The sequence below is a fragment of the Diadema setosum genome, chromosome 11, assembly GCF_964275005.1.
Source record: "Diadema setosum chromosome 11, eeDiaSeto1, whole genome shotgun sequence".
Lineage (NCBI taxonomy): Eukaryota > Metazoa > Echinodermata > Echinoidea > Diadematoida > Diadematidae > Diadema > Diadema setosum.
In genome coordinates, this window is record NC_092695.1 from 12,789,725 (window position 1) to 12,815,754 (window position 26,030).

The following is a 26,030-nucleotide window of genomic DNA, read 5'->3' on the forward strand; positions in this document are numbered from 1 at the left end:
AAAAGGTGACAGGCCACGCCTTTTATTAGGATCTCTTTGTTTCACATTGTTTTTGGATATCTCAGCCATTTCAAAACCGATTTTCATCAAATAAACTTTTGATACCCCTTAGAATTGCATGCTCTTTGACATCTCATAGAGTGGTTTCTGAATATCTCGCAAAATGTTAAAGGCTAAATCCTCACCTCAACCAGAACTGTACAGCCCCTTTAAAGTACTGACTCTTCACAACAGCACAGAAGGCAACAGTATCAAGAAAATTGTTGCATGACAGTGAAATATAAATTGACCAATTAATGTTGAATACTTGGTATGAGGAAATCTTCTTTTCCCAGTGCATCATGCCTTTCACTTTAAGATTTGACTTTCTTTTCTAAAACCCTACAATCTTTGTGCGGTACATATTTTTATTTGACAAATTAAAAAAAAAAAAAAAAAAAACCTGCACAGGTTGGAATTACCACTCTCACTTCAGAGTTGGTAGATGTTGATGAAGGTATGACGAGAAGAGAAAAAACAACAACAACAACAAGGTGATGCTAGTAGCAGCTTTACTCATATGCTCACTCAGAAAACCTCACACCTCTCATTCTCAATACAACAGCTCAATTCTGGCCAGAGACAGATGACCCCCAATGGCCCGGCCATAATGCACCTGAACTGGACATACTGCCCGCTACTTCTTGCTTTCACACTCTCAACGAGAGTGACCTGCCGAATGAACGAGAGATGGTCTTGGGCCGCCACTCTTCCCTGCTCGAATCTTCATTAGCTAGCCGTGATGAAGTATAAACAAGATTCTCCGAGCCATCTCGGGTGTCGGAATCTCAGGAGTGTGCTAAGAGGATTAATGGTGTTTGGGCGTGTCGGTGATGGGACAGCCACAGAGGTAAGGGAAGGGTGTCGGCAACAGAAATCTCATCGGAGTTTGAGACCGGGAGCAGCCTCATCCCTAAGGTTATCTGAATTGTTCAAGATCAGCTTCCAGAAAATTGATAATCATGACATTTGGCTGAATCTGACAGAAGTATAGACCATTTGCCAGACGCAATAAGAGGGTCTCAACATGGGACTGAGTTAGTAGAGCATGAGGACACAGCTCTTGTGGTAAATGTATGAATTCACAGTCAGCAAGAACAATTGCTCACTTTGAGCACAACTCCACATCATATTCATACTGACATTAATAAAAGAGCAAAATCAAAAATCAACGAATTGGACCCATTTTAAGAAAGGTATTGGACTTTCCTGAGTTTGGTCTTGAAGAAACTTATGCGATTATGTTTGTCTATTTTTTTTTTTCTTCATAAAACCAAATTTAATTACACTTTTTTAATGTAACTGAATGACATCCTAAATATTTCAGTGAAAAGAATGGAACTATAAAGAAATACTTTCATTCCTAACTCAACAAGGCATCCACAAATTAGGTAAATCATTTGATTTACATCCATCTCATGACAAATCCCATATTCACATGAAATTCATTTGAAATCTGCAGGGTTAATGAGAAACAATAAATGAGTACTTGTGCCCTGAATGGGTTAAATATGAAACATTTTTCAGAAAAATCTATGATCAGGCTGCCTGTATGTTTTAGTGAATTTTGGGTTGCTTTTTTTTCCTTTGGAATGCAGATGAGTCAAATCAGGTATTCAAGGATGACAATTTTCAGTCCAACATCAAAGGAGCATTGCTCCAAATAATTATTTCTTTTTAACATGAAACATGCCATTAATACCACATGTTGATATACAATAGTGTGACCCCTTGATTATCAATTGGCAAGAATATGTTCTCTTGGGATCTTTTACAGTCACTATGAGAAAACTCTACAGTATCAGTACAAATCTTGCCAGATTTCACACTGCTACAAGTCTATGGAGTCTTGATCTCTTCTGACCAGAAGTGATTTTTTTTTTTCAGCCAGTATTTACAAAATTTATGCTGACTGACAGAATTTTGTTGGCTCGACGGTATTATACACTTGATGCCTGTTGTAAATGTCAGTTGTGGCCACGCTTTCAAACGAGAGAAACAAAAACTCTTCAGACAGATTTTGTGAAATGAGGCAGGTATCAACCACTTGCTGAAAGGGGAATGTGCCTATTCTTCTTTTGACACTACAAAGGAAATGCTTTTATCAATCAGTGTCAGTATTTTTAGTGGCAAGTGCCTCATCTTCTGAGAAGATTTCATATGAATGCAATAAATAATTCATTGCTGGATCTAAGCTTATCTTTTGTAAGAAGAAGAAAGTAGCACACCTTTGGCTTGTGCATCATTTGATTTACTTTATGCTGTAAATGATTACATTTTTGTTACAATGAATGTCCGTCTCCCCCCCCCCCCCACCCTAGGAATTTAAGATATTGACCCATTCATCAAAGATATTCAATTCAATTCAAAGTTTATTTCATTTTCCGACAAAGCATAAGTTACACTTCTTTTGACAACAGAGAATAAGGTAAACAGAACATTATGTATTGAAAAGAATGTACAACAATTGAGGACCTTACAGTAATTGTACATTGTTGTAAAAAAGAAACAGAAGTGATCGAAATGAAGTACATGTATAACTTTGCTTAAAGTGTGAAAAATGGAGAGACCCACTAAAAAGACAGAGCTTGTAGAATGTGGGCCCCTCTGGAAAAATAACATCAATGGGAAGATTAATTGAAGCATCATAAATACAAAAGGGAAAAAAAAAAAGAAAAAAGAAGAGGAAGAAGTCTGGAAGCCCACTGAGAATTAGATTCATAGATAAATTCATTTACCTTCGTAGACGCAAACAAACATACAAAAAGACTAGACAACGAACAACTACTGAAGAAAAGGCTGTACGGGACAAAACTGAATGGACAAGACTAATAAACAAAAGACAAAATAGCAAACGAAAATGCACAACAGAGACCATGTGACCATATATGACCATGTGACCATATGACCATGTCCCAGAAATTAGAACAAATTGACTCCCATCTGCACATTGCACTGTCTTGCAATCAACGAAATCAACTAAACTCCATTTGATAACGGTACATGGCTTGGGAAAGAGGTATTCTCACTTCACTGCTATCCCCTTGCTTTCATTTCCTTTTGTTTTCTTTTCTTTTCTTCCTCAATTCAAGCAGAAAGAAGCAAACCACGAGGTCATCTCTTCCCCAGTCTCAGCATTGATATTGCGGCGAAGTCCAGCATCACAGAAAGTCAGAAAGTGCAATCACTTTTTTTTCGCGGCAGGTGCTTAAAATAGAACAGGCTGACCGTGATTATCAGCATTGCTTACCGGCGTGTTTCCCCTCCACACAAAGCCGAAGGATGGGGGGGGGGGGGGTGGTGTAGGAGAAATGTGGGCAAATAATGCATTGACATTCATTCCTACATTCTGCCTTGAATATGTATACTATTAGCAGAAGGGTACCACACACTTTGCAGGTTAAAACACAATAGCTCTTCTTTAACTATTCATCATTGCATGTGTCAATCAATATGATGGCAATACAATTCTGTTGCCTCTATAAGCCAACTTTTCAGATAAGCCAATAAGCCAGTAGAGGGTTCCACTTTGTGCATGAGCAGAAAAAGGACATTCGTACCAACAGGGAATGTTGGTTTTTAAATTCACCAGGATAAGCACCTGGGATGTTATGTTTATTCAAGTAATCTCTATAAAAATGTAAATGGTACAACTTGCCAGCACAACCACCTGACAGCAACAGTGGTATTTGCAATAGCAATAGAAAGAGATCATTAATACATTCAATGCAAAGTAATAAAATGAATGCTTTCTTAGGAGTTAATTGACAGACCATTCTGGTCACCTGGTCTACCCAAATTCATCCTTTGTTTGAACATGATGGATGAATTCCATAGATTGTTACGTCGGGCAAGTTTATGTGTTTATTATGTCGTTTTGAAAATGATTGAAGTGCCTAACCAACTGCGAGAATAGAAAGGTCCTATATATTTGTTTGTATTTAGGCATGTGTTGAGATTGTGATATTTATTGATACCAAAAGTGCATGCTTGTGTGTGCGTGTGTGTGTGTGTGTGCTAGTTTTCTTTTTCATTTTATTTTTGCCAAACATGGATCCTCTATAACACAGCTTTGCATAAGACCATTCTTTGTTCAATAATACGTACCAGATAAACACTTCAAGCCGACATCGCTCAAACAGTACTTATTGAATGCAGCTCTTCATAGCAATAAGCCCAGTAGGCATAGTGGTCTCATTTATAACTGACATGGATGGGCCTTAATTCGGTCCATCTGCCAGCTGCAGACAAAATGCAGAAAAGAAAAAAAAAAATGAGAATGCACGCAAATGAGGTTCCAGCCTTTCAACTTAAGGCAGACTGAAATCATGTCAAAATGGCAATATAGAGCAGGTGCAGTGATGTCTACAATATATTTCTTCATCACTCCAGATGTAGAGACAAGCTTATGATAACTACCATCCCCCCCCCCCCCCAACATGACCCCTCCTACAACCAAAGTACATTGGTTTATATCCCCAGCTTCACTACCACAGCATTTTCTAATTTACAGCTCCCCTTCTGGCTTGTCCACAACAAAATCAACATCATAATTGCATTGCCACTTTCATCACTGCAAGCTGAGCACGCATGCTACCAGATGATAGTCTTGCAATAACAAACCCCGGCCATATTCCAGCCCTCTAGCCCTGGCAATATATCCAAATTATCCCCCTCCCCCTGGCTGCTCCGATGACCTAAAAAGGGATTGCCCTTCCTGCACCTGTTTATTTGAAGACCATGTATAACATAATTTACTCAGTGCCTTTTAACAATCTTAAAATAACAGAAACAACAAAAATATAACTAAATTTTCATTTACTTCTTGGACAAGAAGCCACATCTTCTCCAATGCTAGGGACCATGTCTCCCCTTGTGAATGCATGTCATAGCTATTACTACTAATTTCAGAGTTCCTCATAAGCTGAACAAACTGTTACTGTTAGCATATGCCAATCACTGCGGTGAATGTGAATCCCCCCCCCCCCCAAAAAAAAAAAAGAAAAAAAAAGAAAAAAAATAAGAAGTGATAGATCAGGTCTAGATAGTGAAGACTAAGGACATCAAGGGTCTAGGTAGTACACTCCAGAAAGTCAGATAGAAATTTCATCAATACAAACTATGCATTACCCTCAGTAGTGTAAATAATGCTTGGGTTCAGATGACATTTTCGGCTAGACGGGCTGCGAGATGAGAAAGGATGTCCAATTTCGGTGACAGATGACGGCGGGGAAGAGTTTGGTCTGATGTTGCGATGCTACAGGTCTGGGCTTTGGCCAAATCTGGCTGCCTGATAAGTGACTGTGGCAATGGACTGATCATCCATGCAAAATATCCCTTGAATAATACTAAAATCATTACAGCAGACAAAACTACAATAAAAAAACAACTCCTTCTCTACAGTTTGATGGTGTAATCTTTACAACTTTTGTTTCACAACAGAAAATTTGATAGCACTTCAGTTACCAAATATTGCGAGTGAATCACTTAATATGGCGGTAGACTTTGTAAGTGAACATTGTTTTGAAGCAGTCTGCAATCATACACATCATATGGAAGTGATTTACAACACAAGATACATGAAACATGACCATGACGGTCAGATCTACCATAAAGCCAATTTTTACTGGGAAATATTACAAAATCAAAAACAGTCCCACTCTCTCCCTCCCCCCCCCCCAAAAAAAAAAAAAAGAAAAAAGAAAAGAAGTAAATATCACACTCTGTGCTTTTCTATCGTTTTTTTCTTTATGTTAAAGGTGGCTTTTTGCACGGTTGCCTAGCAATCACAACCTAAATTTTGAGATTTTTCAGTGGTAATTTGAAAAACGCTATTGATCTTTTTCCAGGCACTTATTTCTCCTACTTTTCTATATATAGCTGAATTCACATCAGCCACAAGTTTATCAGTTCTCTGTATTTGTAGTAAGAGTAGGTTATTGAGTGTACTATGACAAGATATATCATCTCCTCACTCAAAACTGCAGCAACAACAACAAAAACAGAAATTGTCCATCTGTCAGGGTAAATGCAATTGATCAAGATAATCAAATTGACAATGTCCGTGTTACATACCTCCTGTGTTGAGGGCCATTCGACTCGGGCATGTAATTTGGCTCCATTGGGTTTATACTACACGTACCAAAACAAAAACAAAACACGGCAGACCTTCCTAGCTCAAGGTGATTGGATGCCATTTGGAAATGCAAATTAACTGAGATTCACCCCCCCCCCCCACACACACACACAACTATAGCAATCACCATAGCAACATGCACTTGCTGTAATTTCCATGTCGGCCTGTCACAGTTTCAGATACCATTAATTTAAATCCGATCATGTAAATAAATTTCCTTGAGCCAATGTGACAAAAATAGTTGACTTGACTAAAATAAGCACAGGGACATATTTGAAGTTGCCAAGATATACAGTGGACTCCTGTTATAAAGAAGTGATTGGGACCAGCAGTTTTTCTTTCGTTATATCGTTATATCTGAACAAATAAACAATAAAAAATGTAGAGCCTAAAAAAGGTCTATTCAAATCAACTGATTACAAAATACAAACTCTTTCCACAATCAAAAACCAGATAGGTGTACTACCACCATGTCACTAGCTTATAGTCACCATAACTGCTGACTTTCTTTTCCCTTCTTCATTAATACACATATAAACTAAGTGCATATGACTTAATATACATGGTCATATCATATTCACAAAACTAGACTTGTGAATTTCAAACTAGCAATAGAAGATCATTGAAATACCAAAATCAAATCAAATGCAAAAGAGTTGATAATGTCTAACAGAAACAATTATTGTTAAACTATCAAAAATGGCCTGTTGAGTAATTGATAGGAAACAGTTAAAAAGAAAGGATGTGATTACAATTAGTGATTTACTGACTCTTTTGATATGGCTACACTGATCTTCACACTATTGTGTACTTATCTAGATACGTGATCCATCAAAATATGTTTGTGACTGAGTTTGACACTTTCCGAAGCTCTTCGGCAGGAGAGTTAATCAGATAAGTAGAGAACTGGTATAGACCACTATATCACAACAGAACATGTGTATGTTGTTATCAGCATCTGAAGGTTAGTATAATCACGGTGAAAACAGTATTTTTACATTCTCAGGGCGAGGGGAATATGGAAGGGCAATGGCATTGGAAACCTTGAATTATCAGGAATACGTAGTTTGGCTGTGGCACTCACGCATAACGTTGATTAAGGTCTCTGTCACACTATGACTTTTAATAGAAAATGAGCTGTAGGTAGCCACTGTAACAGGGCGTGCATGAATAAGCTCTCCAACAGTCTTGATGGGTCTGTCCACAAAGTGGGAGCACAAAATGTGACATTTTATCATACAAGCTGTGTAGTTTTAAAATTCTGACTTACATTTCTCACATACATTACATTCCTGCATACATTTCTCTGTTCAGTACTGCACTCCACAATCGCGAATTTATAACCACTCACAAAATTGTCGGGAAATCCCGATACACACAAAATTAGACTTGCTGAATATATGGTATATAAAATATATCAAATACTGTCAAAGTTCCTTGTGTACGTAGCATATCCTGGAATGCACACTAGAGAAATACAAGTAAGTATTGGGTCTGTGCTGGAGACTAGTCCATAAATGTTGCAGCTGGTAACAACAAAAATGAAGGAAAAAGTAAGGGGGAGAGGTGTACGACTGAGGTTCTGGGCAAGCCATCCTTGTTGCGTGTATCATCTGCGTCCATGAGCTATCCAGCTCATGATTAATTATCTATTGATTACCGAGTGTTGCCATTTGGCAGGGATCCTTGCGCGATAACCTTCGCATCCTGAAGTGTAGGCCGACAGGAGAGCAGCTAAGTGAGGGCTTGCGTGATTCCTTGATTGTATTCAAGGTGATTCGGTGACAAGCACATACATGCGTTCCACTACCCCTTGCCATTATCATCACTGGGTACAGCTGCCACGGCAACAATAAATGAGATACAGCAGTCAACTGTGCTCGTGTCTCCTGAAATCACATTATTTCATTGTGGCACTGCATCTATAGAAATTCAATGGTGATAACCTTCGTCACTAGCCCCCTCAGCCTTCTTTCATCCCCCTCCAAAATGTTAAACATTTTTTTTTTTTTTTTTGCATATCATGAAATAACATGCAGACCGTAATCTGTTGTATGTTCAAACATGTCAGATCAATATGTCTAATCTGCCGCAGCACACTGAAAAAAGAAGAAAACTAAACAAAACAAAAACCTTATTGATGATCCCAAGAGAGATTTGAGAATACCTCAAAGTGAAAGTTCGATCAGATGTCTTTACATTTCTTTGTAGTTACGCTGTATGGGAAAACTTCCTTCTATCATCACATTACCTGCGTTTACGCTTCAGAGAAGAAATGTGACCTGTCACCTCGCTGGTCGCATTAGTCACGTTAGCTCTCGAAGCAGGCATCTATCCATCAAGAGGATTCATTTTGACCCCCCTCCCCTCCTCAACCGATGAGATGGCAAGGGCCTAATTGTGCTTGATTGGAGTAGCACGGGAGCTATTCCATGACCTTGACTGGAGAACAAGTGACGAAGCATTGACCTTGATCGAGCTCAATCAACAGGTAGAGACTTTCAACGTAATGGGGTAAATGAGTCACACACACGGGCTTTTTCTGTCATCGCTTCTGATTTCATCAATAATTCATTTCTGTTTGGCACGAGCATTCGCCTCCAGTGAAACAATATAACGGGATTCTAATTTAGTGTAATGGTGGCCTGACACTATCAGCAGAGCAAAGTAATAACCTCTTTTTGCAAAGCACTACCCCATTATCCATACAGTGTGATCTACAAATGCTGTGTTATGCTTGAACGGAAAGCACATGCGCAGCTCAGTAGTGGAGCGTGATGCGGGCCATGGATTTCATTCTATTTTCATGCTGTGCATGTTATCTAGTTGCCCCAGAAGAAAAGCAATGAATCTCTCATGCCAGATGTTCATACAAACATTCTGAAAACAAATGAAAACCAATGTATGCATGACAACATTTGCATTCATTGTTGTCCCACACAGAATATGCAATATGTAAGATCAACATCTTTCTGTCAAAATTACCCATACTCATTACATTCTCCATCTCATAACTTGTCTAAGCTTCATGGAACTGACTTTTGGTCAAGCGACTTCCCGAACTTGCCGATTTGCCTCCTTTAAACAAGAAGGTGAGATCATTACTTCCTGAAATTCCCCATTTATAGGGTCACTTGTTCAGGATGATGAGGCAAGAAAAATAATTTTTAAACCTTGCCAGGTGCCTCACTCAGGAGAAAAAGGGGAGATTTAGTTGTAGTATTCAACAATGCATCTCTCTGATGTTAGTTGTATGAGGGATGAACTTAATCATTTCCTGCCTACGGCACTGAATGAAGAATGTTATTTTTCTTTAACTGACAACTGCAAGGCTAGAATGCATTGGGTGGGAAGGTGTAGGATGAGTATGTAGATGAGAATGGAGTGTCACAAAACCTTTTTTTGCTGGGGGAGGACTTCAGATGAAAATAACAAACAGTGCTTTCTTGCATGAGTATTGTGACAGTTGTCCAAAAGTGCACAGATGGGATTTCATAAGAGTATTAGGATGTGGCTGTTGATATAAGTTTCCATTTAATACAACACCCTTATCTCATCAAATCACTTCCATTACTTGAATGTTTCCTTCTTTCATACACACTTTCAGCAGGCATACACTCTAACAAGAAGACAGAAATCATTTCTTGAGTGAGCTACAAAGATTTCAGCAAAACATCACATTAGAAATTTTACATGGTTAAGTGAGAAATCCTTACAAAAAAAAAAAGAGCTTTACATGTTCATCATATATTTGTGTTTCTGTGTCCATGTATGTACATGCATGTGTGTACATACAATATCTATCTATATGTATATTCATTTACATAGATAAATAGATAGATAGATAGATGGATAAACAGATAGACAGAGAGAGAGAAAGAGATAATAAGATATAAATATATTGTTCAATTTTTGTACAATATGCTGTACAAATTTTGTTGTACTGTTGCATTTGGTCTCTATTTTACTCAGCAAGTATATTTCCTATCTGTAGTCTCTTTTTTCTGCACCTATGACTACCCCACTCTCTGCGTTCCCCTCCATCGATCACATGTTCTCTTTACTCTGTCTTTTTCTCTTTCTCTCTTTGCCAATGGATCTAACATATCTTGTCTCACAGGCATCGAAATGGCTGCTGGAATTCTGGGAAGGCTGGGGGACAGGATTACAGCTTGAGTGGGGGTAAAGTGAATCTAGATTTAATGGACTGGATTGGAGGTCCCCTGCTCAGTCCCCAAGTCCTGCGCGGAATTCCAAATGCCAAGACCTTACTCAGACATGGGGAGGAAAATAGATGCACACGGCAAAATGACAAATATTGTTTATCCATGCTGCATCTGCGGCTCTTGCTTGCATGTTAAAGGTCTCATGGTACCCGCAACAGCAAAGGGCAAGCTGAAAGGTAACATGACATGTGGTTTGAGAATCCTACGGATTCACAATTTGGGGTGCAACACACTGTGTAATATTATGGAAGAGGACACATTGTTGCCCACACGGAAATGCAGGCCCATATTCATTCTGTCGACCATGGCATACAGAAATTCTGTTGCCTGTGGTACAAAAGAAAATTCACAGGTGTTACCAGGTGGACCGTAAGTAATTTCTGAAATGTCACAGTAAGCAGTAGTGCTGCTGAAGGAGATGGAAGTGTGTGTTGTTCAGTTTTCAAGGAGGAATGTATGGAAAAACATATGATGACATTTTTGCAGACACACAATATAAAGTACAATCAACAGTGTGATTTGTGTGTGTGTGTGTGTGTGTGTGTGTGTGTGTTAAAGGGTGTGTACAGTTCTGGTCGAGGTGAGGATTTAGCATTTAACGTTTTGCGAGATATTCAGAAACCACTCTATGAGATGTCAAAGAGCATGCAATTCTAAGGGGTATCAGAAGTTTATTTGATGAAAATCGGTTTTGAAATGGCTGAAATATCCAAAAACAAGGTGAAACAAAGAGATCCTAATAAAGTTGTGGCCTGTCGCCTTTTATTATTATCACTTTTTTTGGATATCTCAGCCATTTGAAAACCAATTTTCATCAAATAAACGTTGAATCCTTCTTAAAATTACATGCTCTTTCATATTTCATAAGAGGTTTCTCATTATCTCACTTAAGAATGTTCAAAACATGAATCCCCACCTCAACCAGTACTGCACAGTCCCTTTAAGGTCTCCCTGCCTCATATCTATCTCTGAGAAAACTTATGTCATGTGAGTGGGGGAAATGAATGTGTATCTACTTTGTAAAACCCTTAAATCATGACCATCAACATGTGTGATCCTACTCCATCTATATAGAACAAAATCTGGCCAAAAAAAAAGAACATGTTTTTGTCATAAATGAGGTTGTTAAGATTCTGACGCTACATGACCTACTCTGTACAAGTTGCTCCCAGCAGTGCCAGGTCAAACTCCTAAATCCCTCTGAGCTAAAAAAAAAATATAAAGAGGTAACAAAGATCAAAGAAGGACAGTCCAATTCCTCTGTTCGTTTGTCACTCAATTCCTGCGTTCAGCAATCAGTTGACTTAATACACACACATACAAGCACACCACCAACAGGCTAGCACATAACAATTTTGCAGCTGGCTCCCTAAGATAACATATTTTTGGATAAATTAATGATAAATAAATCATACACTTTTTTATGATAGTGTATCACTTAGAGATCAGTGTATTCAAAATAAACTTTGCCATGTGCTGCAGTGGTATTCTTAATCTTCCAATGTAGGCATGTCACAAACACGTGAATGGATGTCCATGAATAAATATCACTTCTCTCAGTTTCTAGTGATATTAGTTTGTGGGAAGTAACACTGGCACATTCCTGAACATCATTGAGATCTGGTTGGTTTTCACTTTGTTTGCATTTACCCATTTTTTTTCCTCTCCTCCCTTCCAAGCTTTCAAATGCTGAAAGCTTCACTCATCCAGGGAAGGTTAATCATTGATCAATTTGGCGACATTAATGACTAATGTGGAATGTGCCTTTACGTCATCAGGCTGCAACGACAAAATATGCTAGGAGAACAGAATGTTCAGGGAATGAGATGTCAGGCCAACAAAATGAAGATGTCTGCAGATGGCTCTTTGGAAAGGGGGAGAAAAAAAAAAACACTCAAGCACATGTGCACATGTAGTAAGGTGATGTACGTCAGAGAAAAGGGTGCTTATTTCTGTGCCCGACAATTCGTCTTTGGCATGGAAAAGATGGCTCAGAATGCATTGTGGGTAAGGAGTCTGTCAGCTTGACTGCACAATGGGATACATCAGAAGATCATAGTTTTTCACCTGTTGTGAAGTTATATATTCCTGTTTGGTGGCGTGTGCTAAGTGAGAATGGCCCATGGCATATATGTTACAGCAGTACCAATTGAGGAGGGGGTTAGAAAGAGAAAGAAGGTCTGAGAAAGAGACTACAATAGTCTTCCTTAGGCTAATGATTGATTTACATCCGTAACATCAGACTTCTAATGACATGGAATGACAGAGACGAACTAGTGGTCCTTTGCAGAAAGACAGGGGAGATAGAGAGAGAATGTATGTGTATTTGTGTGTGTGCGTGTGTGTGTATGTGTGTGTGATGACATATGTACAAAATTCTGTTGCCTTGATCATCAAACACTTTACAAAAGAAAAAACAGCAGCACGTAAAGAATAAAAGGCACATTCAGATGTACTTATGTGACAAACTAGACTCAAATGTGTGTAAGATCCTACTTGATAGTATGTTCACATCTACAGGAGTAAGCAACCTCACAACACATACATTCCTTTGCAATCCATGATAAGAAACTCTGTAAATATTGAGGTAAAAGGGCAGGATGCTCTGAGGTAAATTTCTGATTGTTGTATATCTTGCATGGTAAAGAAGTCAGTTAAATGCAGTTTGACTACTTCTTGACCATCACAGCACGACTTGCTCATTCTGAAATCAACCTATCTGATTCCTAGTGGAATTACACACGGTAGGACTCAGTACTTAAAAAGAAGCAGTTTAAAAATGACTGCATTGCATGACGACTGGGAGCATAGTCCCACCAATTCCTATCTGGATGCGTCTCTGAGTGATGTTCAAGGGCATGAAGACATTACAATACATGTACTTCCATCAAGCTAAACCTAAACAAGACATCAGGCACAGAAACTTTAGATACTGACTCACTTAATTTTATGCATGTATAACTAACATGGTAAGCAAACCAACCAAAATTTTGAAATGCTAAGCTTTGCTTTACTTGTACTTCGTATGCTACCCTTGAATCCCCCATCCCTTATCCTCCAGGATTTTTTTTTCATCCAGATTTTTTTTTCATCCAGAAATTTTCATCATCAATGATTATATTTCTCTAACAATGTATCATGGTGTCCATCTAATTCCTTTATTTACCAATGACGTCCACCCATTTCCAGTGCATCTCTTCGCCATGTTCAAATTAAGGACATACGAACAAACATCCTGTCTTGGAACAATATGCTCCAGTGGCTTCAAATCAATGAGCATTTTCCTGTTGTTGTTTAGTTTTGTTTGCAAATGGCTGCAATTCATGCTTAAGGTTGTACTGTAACCATGGCAACAGCAAAATTGTTACCTTCCCTCACTCCCCCTACCTCTCTTCCCCGTTGGCACAGACGGCTCGTTCCATTTTCAAATCGGCAACTGTCGGTACGATCAAAGGACGCCAGAGAATGTGGGACAATGGCCGATTTCTCAGCCAGATTTCTCCTGACGGATAATCATCGCAATTTGCATACTCTCAGATTCTCTCGCCGCGATTTGTCAGCACCCATTGTATGAGGAATCCCTGATGGAGCAGGGCCCTAATTACAGCCAGCAGATGAGATGGAAATGGAGAGAGCTAAGACGGAAAAAAAAAAATCAATAGTTTATCCATCGAGCCAGGAGGAGCGTTCCCCTCTGTGGCCCCGTAAAGTCTGCTGGCCCTCAAGAACCAATGCCAAGTTTTTCCCTTGATGTTAGCAGCCTACCCTGGGGCTACAACTTAATGAAAAAACAGACTAACTGGACAGAATGTTGGTGGAGGAGATTAATAATAATTCTTTTCTCGCTTTAAAAAGAAAGAAAGAAATTGTGCTGATGGTTACGCAAATCAAGCTGGCGACTTTGTTACTCACCATGTATTGTCACTTTCAGGTTGGCGCAACTATACCATAGTAGGCAAATCAAAACTAGCATATTGATTGCAGCCATAATTGCACTTGGCATGTGTGTTGTGATTTCATGCAGATTTTTGTATCACTGTAACATGTCATATCAAGGAATTCAGTAGTCTCAGTGCAAGACAGATTTAGACAGTTGTCAATCAACCCACTGAATAAGGTCTATTTTGTTATGTTCAAAAGCCTCAGATTTAATTGCAAAATTGATTGACATTCTTCAAAATAGATAGAAAGGCTGATTCGTCCTATACTTTTGTGTGTGTGTATGTGTGTTTGTGTGATACATAAACATACGAGTGTTACTTTAAGTGCTAGCATGTGTGTCTGTGTGTGTGTAGTCTACGTCTTGATTTTCTACGAAGGATTCATTTCATCGATTAGATCATGTGGACATATCTCATCAGTATGTGGAAGATGCAGGTCATGATCAATACAGCATTTCAGTGGGCTCTTCGGTCAAGTCAGGCATAACTGATTAGCCTTGGAGCAGAAGCTGCAGGCTGTCTGGCTGGGCTAGCACAGTTTGTCAGCATTCAATCAGTTGGACAGTCACAGAGATCCTTCGCCCCATTTGTAATTTTGGGACAAGGGGACAGAAAAATAAGAATTAGTCAGCCTGCGAAATGATTAATTCTTCCCAGACATCAACTGAGTAAACAGTTGCTTCAATAAATTCTTATTCAGGCTTTGAGTGACATGTTCAGTCATAATGATAAATGGAGGACGATCATAATGAAATCTGTCTGTTCCATGAAAGATATTATTCTCTGAAATCTTATGAAAATAAAAAGAACTCTTGCCTTTAGTTTTGTTTTGATTTTATACATTTTCACTGCGTGTTCCTTGAAGCTATTATCTGAACACAACAGGTGCTTTGCACACATACATTGTGCAGACCTCTTTATCCTCCATATATGATAATCATAAACTTGTGATTTCTATAAAGCAGTAAAACCAAATTTAGTTGCAGGCAATGTTGACAGACTATTTAAACTCCTGAAATTTGTCGTTATCAAAACAAATCATCAAAACACTGACTGTGTTATGATTCACCTGTGCCCATAACTGTCGGACATTATGAACAGAATAGTTTTTACACATCTAAATGCTAACTTACAGTAGTAAACCCTTCTCGCAAAATAAAATCATGATTTGCTCACTGAAAAATTTGTGCTACAGAATCTTGTTCCCATATGATACACTAACAAAAGAAACATTAATACACAAAATTTTCACCAAATTGGAGCCGGTGTCCTTCTTTGTGGCATGGAACTTTCACGAATTGCTACATGGTATGCAATGCATTGTGTCTACAGACAAAACTTTTGCAGGTATTTCACTTTTTTTAATCTGGCTCCCCACGAAATTCTCAAAAGTTTCCTGCAAACAAAGATTTCTGCTCTCACAGTAGCTGACCTTATTTTTTTCTGCAGATCTTGGAAAACGCCCACAGATGATAATTGTACAGTGCTAAGATCAGTACTCTATAGAGGGGTACAAAAAAAAAAAGCACCTCAATTAGAATCTGACCTACATCATTGCATGGAGAAGTTGCAGAGAAAAACCAAATAAACATTCCTACCAGACTGAGATCAGCAACATACACCTACACTGAGGAGAGAAACTTGGCTATCCTTGTCTGACGTAAGGAAGCGGTTGCTATTGGAAACCCGATACAAGTGCTGTCGCACACTGCTGGTCATGTGAGGTGGGGAAGTTTTAGCCCTTAAATGTCAAATTTTCATGGTAGATAAGCGAGTCTCGGCACGAGAATTAGCACCCAAGGAGACATGACAGTGCTTGAAATCAATGCACCTAATTGCTTTCTGTCGTGAAGTCATTTGTACAAGGCACATATCCATATACACAGAGCTTGTCCAAACTCTTGGCTTACGAATGGAACACACACATATCACGTCATTCTACCAAAGGATAATTCAACCCTCCTAGGGAAGACAGGAAGAAAGGTAGAGATAGTTTGGGAGGAAGAGGAGAAAGTGATGGTGTGAAAGTTAAGTTTAACAGTGTATGATAAAGAAAGGAAGATAAGAAGGAAGAAGAGAAAATTCAAAAGTGTCAAAAGAGAATACAGAAGAGAAGGAAGGGGTAAAGATAGAAAGAAAGGATATTCAAAGAATAGAAAACAAAAAAGATCAATGACAAAGAAAGAGTGAGAGACAGAAAAAAGAATACAAAAAAAAGAAAGCAAATAAAGAACAAATAATACATGAATATTGGAAGATGTAAAAGAGAAAATCAATGAAAAAAAAAATGTTAGCTGAAGGAAAGACCATGGTACAGAGAAAGGAGGCACACAGGCATAAGAAAAAAAAAAGCTGAAGACAGACAAGGGAAACATATGGACAGGTACAAACATGATAGGAGGAGAAAGAAACAGATGCAGTATTACACAAGAGAGAGTACATAGGCAGGTGGAAACACAAACAGGTATAGAGAGAGAGAGAGAAGGAAAGATTCAATGAGGTAGAGAAAGAAGGAAAAATCGACAGATGGGAGACAGAGAGGGAAGGAGAGAGAGAGAGAGAGAGAGAAGATGATGATGAAAGGAGAATGTATAGAAAAACAGGCATAACTTGTTTGAAGCTAAAAGTATTCATGACATGCTTCTGAATTACGACTGAAAGTAAAAACCACTGATTGATTTCCTTGTCTGCCAAAGATAGGGATTTTTTTTCCCACTCCAGGAGAAGAGGGGAGGGGTAAACTGGTGGGTCTGGTGGTGTTCCTCTGCCTAAAGATAAAACAGCAACGTTGGTTGTGCTGCAGGGAGGCAGAGCATGTATGTGGGATAGTTTCTTAGCACTGGAGGGAATAGCTCTGCCTTGAATTTCATCCCATCACCGTGGACGACACGGGACGTAATGAAACAAGGGCACCGCCGATGGAACGCCATGTACCGTGATGATGAAATGATTCAGCGATCACCGCTGATCCAGACATAGTGGGAAGTGCAAGGAGAAACGGAAAAGGAAATAGGAAAGAGAGAGAGAGAAAAAGAGATGGGGAACACGACACTCCCCATGATGCAGACAAGGTGAAGGAAAGCGGAGGCAAGAAATAATCAATGTCCAGAAAGGGCGGGGAGTAATTCAAGAACTGAAGAGAAATCAATCAAATACTAAATGCTCCCTGGCATGTATGTAAAGGCTAAAAATGTTGAATCCAAAGACAAGAATGGGCAAAGTACTGCATGGACCAAGTGTTGGAGGTGTGAGTTCATATCCAGATTAGATCGATACCTTCCTAGTGAATCACTTGATAACTGAAGATAAATCGAATCATTATTCTCTCCCAGACTTTTCTATCGCCTCGCTAACGGCTACCTTTTGACGGCAAAAAGCCGAGACAATGTCAATCATCCATATTTAATGCATACAATAAGTTGTCATGTAAGCAGGAGGGGTGTAGTTTTGCCAGAGGGAGATAGGACTGCAGTCACAAGCCCAGGTGAGAGAGGTTACGAATGACTGCTGACTGCTTGAACTGTCGCCTGGACGATCAATAATTAATGGAGCTGGTTAATTATGGCGAGGAAACGAAGCCCTGATTGATCAGAACTCACATGCCCTACTGTTGCACCTGCCGTACTCATGATTAATTTACAACTTGGCTCTAGGATATGGTAATTTCATACGAGCTTACTTCCCCAGTTCGCAGAAGGCAAAGCACCAAGGCAGCGGACTTTAGCTTTATGGATTTAATCTGTTACTCAGAATGAAAGGCTGTGCACAGCCACTTGTAGGATTCACATCAACTGAGTGGTGGCCATGTTATGCTGTCAAATATATATATATATATATATATATATATATATATATGTATGTGTGTGTATATATATATATATATATATATATATATATATATATATATATATATATGTTTTTGCAGTGGCTGTTGATGTACTTCAGTCCCATGTTCATCTCATCAAGCAAGGCACTGGTGATTATAAGGGTTAACTAATGCTCAAATGTACGTCAAAATTGCAGACTGTGCAAAGATGACAAATATAATTACAATTAGCGATCTTTCATCACCAAAAAGCAAGACATGTGTACTAGTCTACCCTACGGCCAAAGTAAAGTTGAATAAACTTTCACACTCATACAAAAGGGTAAAAAGAACCATAATCATAACTGACAGACAATTCATACATCAAATAAAGTCTGCATTGCACTGGCAAGCTGATAACAGAGAGGACTGCTTGTGGATAGTGGGGACATCTTTGCCTTATCTCACCACTGACTAGTGTGGGATGAAATAAAAAAAAAAATGGCCAAAATCAGTTTGACCTCAAGGAACACTTGACCCGAATCACTTCCTGCCCTGACTACCAGACCCTCAAAGCTGAGGAGTTTGGGAGGCATGGCATTGATTTCATGATATCCGTCCTGCCTCATATAATGTCCCATCCCCTTCTTAACCTTCTGAGAAAAACTCTCTGAAATGCCAACAGGCAACTTGGCGTACAGAAAAGGGGAACTTTCATGTCTGACAGAGATAACATCATCTCATAAGGTCACAAAAAGGGGTGTCTATCCTGACCTTGCCAACAGCTACCAACCCAAAACAATCTGTAACATGTTGAAAAAAAAAAAACAATTATCAGGACTGGCAGATGTATTATGGACACCGTTTTGACTGGCACTATGGCAATATAAAATATGGTAAATGGTTTGTTTTATACCAATTCACATCACTGTAATTAATGAATTATCACCGTGTGATGGTGTTTTATCACATTGGATAGTCATGCAACATAACCACAGTCATAAACATAGATATTATAATTATCAACTTCATTATGGATACTGGTCTTTGCTCCTACATGCCCTATCCTAGAAACTTTACTTCATGCACAATTAACCTAATACAATTCTATTTCAGGTTGGCTTTCAGCCTCACAGAAATAAAACTGCAATATAGTATTGATTGTTCATGTAATCCAGTGCACTGCATTCAATATCATGGACAATCTACACACTAGTGTCTAAACTGTTAATATGATCATGAGAAATAGTGATGTGCAGTATTTATGGATAGACTATATTTTTCTTCATATACTATAAAACGAGGAACGTTTGTGTGCATTTTAATTTCGCGAATTTTGCGAGCGCCAAGATTCGGGAAATTAAAATGCATGCGAACGTTCTTGTCTAAACTATATGCATTGAATGCCAGTGGCAGTTAGCGAAAATTTCATGCTGCAAAAAAGGCCGTCAGCTCCAATTCGCAAAAAATTAATGACGCGATTATATCATGTTTTACAGTACCTCATTTGAATAATCCTCGATTAATCCCCTTTTGGTTCATAGCATTACATACATGTACTGTAAACACTTGGCTCCCATACTGCAATCACAATACAGTATTCATCGCATAATCGGGACAGGTTGGGAGTAGCAAACACGGCCCCTTTAAGCGGGGTGCCCGATTTCGCGATGAGCACTCACCATACACTAACAGCATATGACATGTACATGTAGTGCACAGACACACACACATGCATACTGACGTACTGTACACACGGTACATGTACATGAATACACAACCACGCTACCCCTCGGCGTGAACCTCTAGCTCTTCGTGCACATGGCTTTGCTTATATGTAGGGGAGAAGAATGTTCGCGAAAGCATGTGTTTCGCAATGGCATGGATACTTATACGGCACTATCATGGCTGTGCATGTACGTGTACTGGATGGACGGAGGTCAAAACACTGACCAGTCCAAAGCTTGCTTTGTAAGTTCGATGTAAATGACAACTGATAGGGAATCTTTGAAATATTGTTGTGGTATTTTGGTAGATTTTTTGCGTAAGATATCAACAAAATCAAAGATCGCTTGAAGAAAAATTCTCCCGTTTATCACAGGTCCCCGCCCGATTATCCAGTGAAAATAACATGCATTGGAAATGTTTCAGGGAAGCGTATGTCATTTAAGCGAGGTTCCCGATTATCAGATGCCCGATTATGCGATGAATACTGTACAAGCAGGTAGCAGTGAAGATGACAATTTGCTCACAATACAATAGTGTTTTAATTGGCTAGCACCACTGCAATTGACAAAGCAAAATTTCAGTTAATATTATTCAGTTTATAAAACAAATATGGACTGCTTTTGTTTGGGGCATTGTGGATATTATTGCCCCTTGAGATCTCAACTCCTTAGATCATAATATGGAGTTGAGATCCCTCGGGGCCAGAATATCAACAATGCCCCAAAAGGCAGTCCATATCCCCTGTACAATGTTGCCCAAGGGTACTGGATGGCTAATATTGTTATCACAGTATCACAGCGCATGGAAGATAAAATCAACACAAGTATACAGTGTAAGGTAATGCAGCCCTTTCCATGAACACACAGGACTGCTCTTCAATGCAATGTCAATTGATTTCAATACAGTTTTTCTCTTTTCACCATCTCACAATACCAAAAGCCTGCATGGCTTTAGAAATCACTTCTAGTCTCAAGGTATCTTCTCACTATAGGAGATGGGCTTATGGTCCAATTTAGGCAACCTGCAAGCAGCTGGGAGTTTGAAAATCTCCCTTTTAAAATAGCCCCACTAATATCTACATAACATACTAACCAGTGGTTAGATTACATGTAGGTCACTTACTATGTCTTCCTTTGTCACATTCTGAATTGAATGGTTTTCTCTCTAAGCTGCTAAGAATGAGCATCTGACCTTTCCACTAGTCAAGGGCAAATGCTATTGGGTTGACCACTTATTCTAATAAAACTGCCTTTCAAATCAATTCTGAGGATATAAGGTGATTACTATTTTTCATTGAGAACATGAATCCAGGGATAAAAGTCCTTTTAATCTGTCCTTTTTAAGGAATATCTGCAACATACTGAAAATTACAAGAAGTTATTTAAGGGCTGACTGAGGAATAGCGAGAATACACATCAAGAAACTAAGCAAATACATTATTTGCAAAAACAGCAATTTGCAAAACTGATATCTAGAAATTTCGTTGAGCTACTGACAAACAAAAAAAAATGTCTTGGTATTACCATATCTGGTAACTCATCCACTGTAACTGACTTCATGTCAGAGCTTTACCAATGCTCTGATTAAATTCCTGAAAAACATATCGCACCAGATGAAAAGGAACACCCAATTTGACTCCCCCCACCCCCCCCCCCCCCCTGACAGGTTTATGGCCTTGCTAATTGAAACGAGACTCTGATCAGATGCAATACAAACAGGGGCACAAGGGTGTCCCCTCTCTTGGAAAACACATTATGGATGTGGAATCACCCTTTATGAACCTACGCCACATGCTTGGAAGCATTTATTAGCAAATGTCACTTAAGTGGCTCCTCAAATTTGGATGATTATGGGCCAAAAGCTGGCAGCCTCATAATTCTTATAATCACATTACTGATGAAATATTGCAAAGGGGCCACCATCAGAATTCCATCATGCCAAACAAGAAACAAAGCATGATTCTGACACAAAGGAGTAGAGAGCGGTAAAGCTGTCTATTCAAAAAGCTTGGCACACTTTACTACAAACTATCCAGATGTAGCTTACATCAACTAATAAGAAAATGCACACACACACATACACACACATACACACACAGGGTATGGCAAACATGAAGATGATGTAGCCAAAAAGAATATCTTTGTAAGAAAAGAAAAATCTCCCAAAGAAATTCATAAACATAATTGTTCAATTGGATTCATCATAGCATATCACACCCATGACACATCTTGTGATATGGGATAAGAAAACCATTACACAACTGTCCCAAGCTATGATTTCTAACACATAAACATACATGTTTCCTTCCATCACTATCCATCTCCAGTCCCTATCTTTAAACTGCTTATTTAGTTTGATTAATCAATGCATTATTGATGTAGCTTGCTCTAAAATGATTACACTAATTACTCCATTGAGGTTACTCATTGGTACAGTGACATGTAATTAATCAAGGAGGACAAAACACAGACAATCCCATTTAAAATTCAGTGAACCCTGAAGTAAACTAATACACACATTTTTTTCTCCTTGTCCTGTATCTTTAAGATTCATTTTCATCCAACTTTACGCTATCATTCTCTCAGGGGCATGGAACACATAAACTCTTTATTTTGGCAGAATAAGGTAAATACAGGCTTGGAAACAGCTCAGACTCTGATATAATGTAACATAATGTTGATGCCTGATGGTGATGATTGTGGTATGACAAATCTGTTCGGTAGACCTCAGTCATAACTGTGTTGTGATCTCGTAAAAATAAGTCTGGCAAACTCAATGATCCATGTCTGTGTGAAAAATTTCTTTGCAAGATTCCTTAACTTAAATAATTGGGGATCATGTTCACTACTGCCTGAGTAGCTGTCAGCAAGAATGAACATACATTTGTGGAAGTCTTCGTGCATTAGTCAAGATCTGCCACTTATTCCAAAAAAAAAAAATGCATGAAGCTGATTTTTTTTTCTTAAATTACCACAAAAACAGCTGGAGTAGAGTTTCATGAAATTCTCCCGCCTTTCATATTGCATGTAATCATTGTATAAGAAATGGTAAATTCAGAAAATTTGAGCCATTTCACATCCCTCTGCCAACACATTACAAAATAAGATCATGTTTAAGGCATGAGAATAACAAGTACATTATAAAAGGTTAATGATGTAGGATTGTTTTGATCACGATGACAGTAGCCATGAAAAATTGCTAAGCTCCAAGCGCCCAAAGCATACCTGGCAATCCTTGAACTGCTGTCAACACGACAGAAGCTATACAAAAGTGTGACACAACGGACAAGGGAAGATGGATGTAAAGTGACTTTCCTTTACAGCATGTTGACCCTGCACACAGCCATGAAAATAACTGTCACTACTTAGCAGCAACAAGGGAAGCCATAGTGCCTGAGCCAGTAAGGCATATTAACATCCTAATCAAAATGGTCCCATATTGTGTTGATTCACAGCAATGGTTACAATTGTTCCCTCTCCCCTCCCCCTTCTCAAGTTCAACATTATTATCTATTTCTCACTCTCTATCTATCTATCTATCTATCTATCTACCCAGCTATCTTCTATCTATACCTTTCTATCTATCTATCTACCCAGCTATCTTCTATCTATACCTTTCTATCTATCTACCCAGCTATCTTCTATCTATACCTTTCTATCTATCTATCTACCCAGCTATCTGCTATCTATACCTTTCTATCTATCTATCTATCTACCCAGCTATCTTCTATCTATACCTTTCTATCTATCTATCTACCCAGCTATCTTCTATCTATACCTTTCTATCTATCTACCCAGCTATCTTCTATCTATACCTTTCTATCTATCTATCTATCTACCCAGCTATCTTCTATCTATACCTTTCTATCTATCTATCTATCTACCCAGCTATCTGCTATCTATACCTTTCTATCTATCTATCTATCTACCCAGCTATCTTCTATCTATACCTTTCTATCTATCTATCTACCCAGCTATCTTCTATCTATACCTTTCTATCTATCTACCCAGCTATCTTCTATCTATACCTTTCTATCTATCTATCTATCTACCCAGCTATCTGCTATCTATACCTTTCTATCTCTCTATCTATCTACCCAGCTATCTTCTATCTATACCTTTCTATCTATCTATCTACCCAGCTATCTTCTATCTATACCTTTCTATCTATCTATCTACCCAGCTATCTTCTATCTATACCTTTCTATCTATCTATCTATCTACCCAGCTATCTGCTATCTATACCTTTCTATCTATCTATCTATCTACCCAGCTATCTTCTATCTATACCTTTCTATCTATCTATCTATCTATATATCTGCCTATCTATCTATTCGTCTATCTATCTATCTATCTATGTAACCAATTTGAAAATGGAGGAAAGCTGTCTTTGATTTGAACTGCATGGCAGAAGGAGAATCACAAGTAGTAACATCTACATGTACAATGCACGAATTTAGAAGGCACTGAATTGAATTTGTCACTTAGTATAATAACAAACTGAACAAAATGCATGTTGCTTCATGAAATATGTTCTACAATGGTGTTTGAAGTCATTGAAATTTTGCATAAATAGACCATATCACACTGAGGCCGTTATCCCAGTCAAGTTAACTGTTTATTGATCATGGTTTCCTCCACTTATGTCTTAAAATATGATATATTATATTCATTTCTTCAAGTACTCTTATCCATTTTGTATGAGAACTTTATTGTTGATTTGTCATATAATACAAATAAAAAAAAAATACAGCAAACTGAAACTAAAATGGTAAATAAACTTGTGTATTCTTGAGTCAAACCCACTGGGAAGTAATTCTGTCTGAAGAATGGATTGCATGTGTCAGATTCATTCTGAGACATTGGCGATAATTATTGTAACCAGAGCTTCACCCATGTATGATTGTAAGCTTAGAATGGGAGTAATACGAAAGTGTCTAGATGTGTCTTTGCATGAGTCTTCTTAATTCACGCATATCACATTACCGACAGAAGAATGGATAATGCCAGAGGTAATAGACAAAATTTCAGGGTAACAACCCAGTCCTGTTTGCTTTCTACTTCTGAGCCTTATTTGATAAATGATACTTCGTTGCCAAATGCCAACTTTAGATCAAATTTTGATGGATATCCTAAAGGTGTGCAAATGGATTTCTCGTGCTTAAAAAGCCATATAATAGCCAAGAGTTACAAACCCCAATCATCTAAGTATCTTCATCTCGCTTATCCACGATCCAGATTTACCATAATATGGTCACCGTTAATTACGGCTTATCTAGTCCAATATGGTCTTATCAGATGTGCGTGCATGTGGTACAATAACATATGCAAACAAATACCTAATTCTGTGGCAATACAAAGCGTAGGTGTCATGTATTATTGACTGAAGGTGCATTCTGCATGGTCTGAATGCTTATATTACGAAAGGAACAGGGAAAAAAAAAATCTCCTCTTGCAGTTGACTATGGGATGAGATGTTATAACTCTCCAACTGTTTGGCAATATGACATCAAACCCATCCCACATTTCATACAGGGGTCTCTTGCTTCAAACTGCTGGCTGTGGCACTCTAGTCCACACTGGATTGTGCAAGCCCATGGAGGGGACCCCAATTGATGTCACAACTCACCAAGCTTCTGTATCTGCTCAATCTGATGCTCCTGGTATTTGGACAAGCGCAGGCGGTTGTCCATGCTATCCATCCACTGGCGGACTCCAAGCAAAATGGCCAAGATACAGAATCCAGTCCTCTTCGATGTCTGCTTGTCAAATACACAGTGTAACACACCTTAGTGATCGATGTTTCTGGGACTGAACACCGAACAGCTGGCAAAAATCAGGCACTCTTTTCCGCGGGTATTATTTCCTCAGATTTTTGCCCAGTTTTGTCCAGTTAATGTTGTGTTGAAAAAAGGGCCGACAAGGCGAGTTCGTGGGATTACTGATTAGCGTCTATCTACCTCTCTACTGCATTTCGCCTCTGCACACCATCATCAAGCGCACAAACGCCACGCAGTGCATAATGTCTCGGTGGGCGAGTGGGTGCAGAAAAAAGATGCACTGTGCTATGCCGGTACGTTATGCCTGGGTGTATCTGTGTGTGTAGTGTGTGCAACGAGAGAGCACACTAGGAATTGTGTGTGTGCATCTCTGTGT

General features: G+C 38.7%; 1 protein-coding gene across 1 annotated transcript in view; it reads right to left on the minus strand.

Annotated features, from left to right (window-relative positions):
• The window catches only part of LOC140235288 (uncharacterized), a 142,257-nt gene extending 116,681 nt beyond the window's left edge, over positions 1-25,576 (minus strand). Inside the window, exon 1 of the mRNA XM_072315318.1 lies at positions 25,504-25,576. Within this exon, the coding sequence (XP_072171419.1) occupies positions 25,504-25,576 (73 nt within the window). The remainder of the gene's footprint in view (positions 1-25,503) is intronic.
• Positions 25,577-26,030: the final 454 nt, after the last annotated feature.